Raw genomic sequence first — 6970 nt, forward strand, 5'->3', positions numbered from 1 at the left:
ATGCACCGTAACAACAGAACCAGTAAACATCTGCTGTTCTTCAAAAAGAAGAATGAGAGAATATGCATAGATTCATCTATCAACGAGAGCAGATTCATATAAATAGATTCTTACAAAAGCAGCTGTACAAAAAAATAAAGAAGTAGCAAAAGCATTTTGAAAACCTGCTGAACATTCACTCGCCCTCAGGCCATCCGAGATTAGGATGAGTTTGTTTCTTCATCAGATTTAGAGAAATCTATATAATAACGCTTCCTCCAGTGCTCTGAATCAGGAGAGAGATCTGCACTGATCAAGCACAGTTTAAAAGCCAAAACAGCTGAGTATAATATGTGACCCTGCAGCACAAAAGCAGTCTGATGAAAAAACAAACTCATCCTAATCTTGGATGGCCTGAGCACATTTTCAGCAAATGTTCATTTTTTGGTGAACTATTCCTTTAAATACACTACCAGTCAAAAGTTTGGACACATCTACTCACTGCCACATTATTTAAGAATAATAGTAAAGTAACTTTTGACTAGTCGTGTGGGTTGTTGACCTGAAAAGACATGTTTAAAGCTCTTGCACACGATTGCATAAGAATGTTCTGGCTCTTTTCTGCAGGTAAAGCGTTGGTTTCAGCAGCCCTTCTCCGCTTGATTCTCAGCCTTTAAAGTTCTGGAAGATCTCGGCCACCTCCAGCCAGCTCCGGAAACACGCCAGACCCTGCTCCCGGATCTGCTTTCGGCCTTTGTCTGTGATCACCTGACCGCTCTCCTTCACAATGACCAGCTTCGGTACGGCTGTGATGTTGTATCTCTTCTTCAGTTCGCTGGAAAACAGCAGAAAACACGTCAACATCACAAACACATGAACCTCAGGCCACGCAACCCACAACAGAGTTACGCTTTGTAGCTAGTTTACATACACACTTCATACAATATAACATCATATATTTCTTCTTCTTTCTGAAACAGCTTTGAATGTGAGTTATTTCAAATCCACATCATTTTGACCAAACGGAAGTTGTTGTAATTTTAAAAGGTATAATGCAATAAAACTAAATAGTAAAATACAGTACAAACAACAAATCTAGCTGAAAATAATAAAGGAAATCAAACCAAACTGAAATTGTTGGCAATTTAAAATGTTCAATGCAATAAATAGTAAAAAATAATATAAATAGCAAAATACAGTAAAAAAATAAAAAAAACTTCCTAAAAATAATAAATGAAATCAAAGGAACCATTGTTTTGACAAAACAGAAATAGCTGCTGATTTAAAGTGTGAAATTCAATAATATATATATAGTAAAATACAGTACAAAAAAACGAAATAAAAAAAATTCTAGCTAAAAATAATAAAGCCATGTATTCATGCTGTTTTTCAAAATTATTAACAATAAAATAATTTTATTTATATTGACCGATATTACAATATATAGCAATAAACTGCTATATATATATATATATATTAGTATACATACACTTATTTTTATCAAAATAAATATTTAAGGTTTCCACAGTAGGGGTTCAATCTTCAACTGGCTGGCAGGAGCCGCCACTGACAGGTCACGTGACCTGCCAGTGGTTGGTGGCAGCTGCCAGCCAGTTGAAGATTGAACCCCCACTATATAATATGAAATGACTAAAGTGTCAGTAACCCACCAGTCGGGATAACAGTTATTTGACCACTTTAATCGGGATAAACCTCCCTAAAACGTATATCATATAAAATGATAGATTCATATGAATATAGCCTATACATAATAATAAAATAATTTATTTTCTTGCAACGGGAGTGGTAGAGAACGCGTTAATCTTTAAGTTTAACAGTGACTGGCTGGATGAGCGGCCAGCGAAGCGTCAGTAACCCACCAGTCGGGATCACGGCAATTTGACGGCTTTAATCGGGATGAATCTTCCTTAAACGTCAATCATATAAAATAATAGATTCACACGAATGCATTAATAATAATAAAACAATGAATTAAATTGTAGTGAGAGTCATATGGAATGCGTTAAACTCGCAGCTCAATAGCAGCTAGCTAGACTGAAGAGTAGGCAACCCACCAGTCGGGATCACGATCATTTGACCACTTAAATCAGGATAAAACCCCCTAAACCACTCGGTTTCCATGCTGTTTTTCCAAAAATAAATATTTTATATTTATATTGGTAAATATAAATATATAAAATTGCAATTGATATATATATAATTTATGTATATTTTACATTTAAAATGTATAATGCAATAAAAATGTAAATGCAGTACAAAAAAAGCTAAATACAAAAAAGGCAATCAAAGGAATCATCATTTTGACCGAACAGAAATTGTTGCCAATTTAAAATACATAATGCAAATGCAAAAATAATAAAACTATATTTTCAATGCTATTTTTCAAAACAGAATAACAATATAATATTTTTTATTTATACTTACTGATTTTACAATGAAGTAATAATAGCAACTTTTATATATCTCTATAGATGGATAGATTGATCAGCAAATACTATGTAGACTTTCAATTAAATATGAAATCATAAAAGCTGCATGCAAAATAATTATTGAAGATTCAGCACACATTTAGATGGAGTTTAACACCTTTTGCTCAATGAATTTCAATAACTAGGTCAGATTAAATTGTATAAATAATTACAAAATAATTTTACAGAGAAACGCATAACATATTTTAGACTTGAGCATAATTAGAGCTATATATTTTATATGCAATAGAAATTTCCAGGCTTGAAAATCACATTTTTAAAATTCCCTGATTAGTGAAACTACAGACTGTCTATTTATAACATAATCCTCCAAGTGTGTGTGTGTGTGTGCATTAAACCTCTTATCAGGGACAGACTGAAAGCTGTAACGAAAGGTTGCTGCGGCAGATGCACAATAACTCATGCATGCATCCAAACGCAATGCAACTCACTGTTTGTAGAGATCCGTCCAGGGCAGCGCCAGCCAGTCCCCGTGCATGTCATGATAATACTCCACCATGTCTTCTGCGGATTTATCCGAGGATATGAAGACGATCTCAAACTGTGCAGGAGGCTCGCGCTCCTCCACCAGCTCGGTGTAGAAATCACACAGCAGCGGGGTGAAGTCTCGACACGGAGGACACCATCCAGCCGAGAAATACAGACCGACCACTTTATTCCGGAGAGCTTGCTCTGGATCCACCAGATCTCCTTCTTTATTCACCAGAGTCCGGCCTGAAAACACCTCGACCATCGCTGGAGATCTCACCTGTGCGCTCAGGAGTGTCTGTGCACCTGGATGAAGTGCCTAACTTACTGTGAAAGTCTTGAAAAGTGTGGGGAAACACCTCTGCTGCGCACTCTGGCGGGTCTTGTGACAGCTTTGCTCGCGGAGACGCGTGTTTACAAATCGCTTCCTGCTCATGAATATTAATGACGCACCGTGACGTTCGACTACTGATTTGCTGACAGCTGCGTTGGAAAGCAGACGCTGGTCACAGATGGTTTAACTCATGAATATAAATTAGATAAGCAGTAGACGCTCAGGGAAGGTTGCCGAGCAACGAGAAGCTACGTAATTAATATTCATTAGATAAGGGTACGCCGTAGCCAGAGCCGCTGTACAATTCGTAATCAACCTCATTACTGAAAAAGTTCAGTTTTAATGATTAAGTTCTAATTACCCTAATATAAATTAAGGTAAACAGAAATGAAGCAGCCCTTAGAAACTGAAGTGAACGAATTCAACGATAATTAACGATAATCTCGGGTAATGTTAATTATTAATTAGTCCAAACTCAAATATTCATATAATAATTTCTAAAAAATAAAAATTCACGCTTTATATATATATATATATATATATAAAAACGTGAATTTTTTTTCTGATATTAATACACTTTAATATTCTAAAAAAATTAATATAATTTCTCAAAAATAAATATTCACGCTTACATATATAATTTTTTCGGACATTTCTAATTTTTTCCTACAATTTTCCCAATTTTTTTTTTTTAAATTTCATGGCATAAGGAGGCAGTCATTCGGATAAAGATTCAGACACACATTCACATTAACTTTTTTTTAATCTTATAAGGATAGACTTACATAATAATTATAAAAATTACTTAATGAATTAAGTAACAGGTTTTAAAATGTGTTTATACTTAAATGAAAACAAAATGAACTATCTACATGTTAAAAAAAACAAACAAAAAAAACAGATTCGGTCCAATAGAAGCCATTTACCTAAACGTGAAAGAACATGAAATTTGAGCTATACATGTATCTGCAACAATCATCAAATTGCACTGCATTTTTGTCGATCTTTTCTTTTTTTTTATACAAAGTAAAGAGCAACAGCATCTTAAAGGGACCATACGTTCAATTCTCTCCATGCAGTTTAAAGTGTGCGTTTGCTCTAATTCTAGATCTACACGCTTGAATTAGATATGCGATATTCAATACACGCACACATTAGCCTGCTTTACATAAAGATTTGTATGCGATTCGTCCCGATTTCGTAGCGTAAGGCCTGTTTCTTCATTAAATATGGCACTCTTCATAGAAACATAGTAAGTTTGTCCTGTAGCAGAACTGTGTCAAAAGGATATGATCCCTCAAATGCTGTTTTTAACACTGGTTTCTTGCCTTGGATTGGCATGCCACACAACACCAGTGCGTTTGTTCTTACAGAGCACAGCAGAAAAGAAAATACTTAGTTTAACTTTTGTGTTTACTTAGAAATGGATTCAAAAACCAGAACAGAAACGCCACAATTAGCAACACAATAAACAAACTTTCATTTAGGGAACGAATAGCCGAAATCAAAAGACAGGTACACATGCATCACACTAACGTACGGTAACAACTCTACTCGTATCATGCAAAAAGAACGATCTAGTTTTCGTCGTTTTTTAATCTTTTTGAAATTTCCCACGTCGACCTGACATCAAAACACAGTACAATACTACAGTAGGTACATGTAAAAGGCCAATCCCATGAGCATGTCTTTCGGAGGGGATCCGTTTGCATATCGACACGTCCGCTGTCCATTCGATAAGACACGACTCAAGCGACGCCTCGCAAAAGTCACCTAGCTCTCGTTTGGAAAGTAGATCGACGCTCCCGGGACGAAGCTTGACCTCTGCGGTCGGGCTGCTGCTTTATTTGGTAGGCAGAGCAGGTCGCCTGCTAAAAGGTTTCAAGGGCAAAACATGGAGAATCACGAATATCTTGAAACTTTTGAAAAGCATCAGGAAATATCCAGGTCACATTTCACCCCAAAAATCACGAGAAGAAAAATAAATGTATACAAATGTATATGTATATATTGCATAAAGACTACATGGAATATATAGACCATTCATATATATGTTAATTGTCAGGAAAATGTAAAAAAAACAAACAAAAAAAAAGGCTACAAATATTAGAGATTACAAAAATATTTACATTTTTCATGGCAATTAACACATATGAAAATGTCAGATGGGCTAAAAAATTTATATGCATTATATATTCCATATTTATTAAATACATAATATATATATTATATATATATTAATGAAATACAAAACATATACAAAATTTATGAAAATGCCAAAATGGCTAAATATTGTGTGTAAAATTGTATGGTAAGTGTCATTTAAAAGTAAAAAAAAAAATGTGAATATATAATTTAAAATATTTTAACTTTACATTTTCATAACAATTAACAATGCAAATGTCAAAACATCTAATTGTCATGAAAATGTAATATATATATGTACACATACACACACATATGTTTATATATATATGTAAATATAACTTTTATGACAATTACCACATAATATTAGACATTTTTTGCAATTTATGAATCAATTAACATGTTTAAACCCCATATTCTCAGCACTGCAATATCCAAAAAAAAACAAATAAAAAAAAGTTTAAAGTATTAATACATCATAAAAAGATTTAGATTAATGCGGTGTAAATCAGTGTGCCTGGACAGGATTATTACAGTATTACATGTTGCATTACACTAATGTATTACAGTAAAGGTGTTTTTGCATTAGGTAATGAGAATTTGAATGAATGTGCTTAAATGTCATGAAAATAAATGCATATATATATAAAATGCATAATAAATGAAAATAAAATTTAAAAAATGTTCACGTGATTTTGGAGTGAAATCTGACCTGTGCATTTCTTCATGGCACTCTTCTAGTGTTGTGCATCGAATGCAGTCGACAGCGGCTTCGGAACAAGAGAAACTCTTCATGTAAGTGTGAAAACGGGAACACTGTAACCGAAAGCAGCACAAAACGCTGAAATAATGCAAAACACGTGTAGCTGCGACCGTAACATTCCTCGGAGGGGGCCTTCGTGTCATTTCACACGAGTCTAATGGGAACACTCAAACCTTCAGACAAAACACACACGTAAAAAAACATACTGGAGTCATTATCGAGGCACAGACGTTTATGCTCGCAGAGAGGCAAAGCGTCAGAGAAATCTCTCCAAGGCTGATGAAAGAAAAACAACGCTAATGTCACGGGGTGCAAAGAAATTCCTGAATACTTTCTTCGTTATTGCATCAGCATTTTCTAACCGGTACGGGATTAAACACTTTGTGCAATTAGTTTTGTGTAACATCTCTAAATACTTCGGGGGAATTGCGTAACCATATGATTTTTAGTGCTAAAGAGCCAAAATCATGTGCTAAGACACAATAAACCCATTAATCTACACCATAACAACAATAACCCAAGATGTTCTCACTCTGCAATATGATACAATTAGTGGGCATTTTGTATATGTTATGAAGCCCATTAAGTAAATTAAGTGAAATGAACGTTATATCAACATTAGACAAACGTTAAATCAATTTTCCCCAAAAATGTTTGTTTTGTTTCAAAGATGTAGCAATTCATTGAAAACAAACGGGAGCAAAACAAGTCTCTAAATTTAGTGCTTAAGATAATAAAAGCTGCATTAGCGTTTACTTGTGGTGATGACAT

The 6970-nt window shown here is 34.4% G+C and overlaps 1 protein-coding gene across 1 annotated transcript; it reads right to left on the reverse strand.

Moving 5' to 3' along the window:
- Positions 1 to 411: 411 nt before the first annotated feature.
- LOC107687376 (nucleoredoxin-like protein 2) lies at positions 412 to 3388 on the reverse strand. Its single transcript, XM_016484672.1, has 2 exons — positions 2921 to 3388; positions 412 to 814 (listed from the first exon to the last, which is right to left on the reverse strand). The coding sequence occupies exons 1-2, from the start codon at positions 3220 to 3222 to the stop codon at positions 646 to 648; spliced, it is 471 nt and encodes a 156-aa protein (XP_016340158.1). The 5' UTR covers positions 3223 to 3388; the 3' UTR covers positions 412 to 645.
- Positions 3389 to 6970: the final 3582 nt, after the last annotated feature.

The sequence above is a fragment of the Sinocyclocheilus anshuiensis genome, unplaced genomic scaffold, assembly GCF_001515605.1.
Source record: "Sinocyclocheilus anshuiensis isolate Anshui unplaced genomic scaffold, SAMN03320099.WGS_v1.1 scaffold3005, whole genome shotgun sequence".
Taxonomy (NCBI): domain Eukaryota; kingdom Metazoa; phylum Chordata; class Actinopteri; order Cypriniformes; family Cyprinidae; genus Sinocyclocheilus; species Sinocyclocheilus anshuiensis.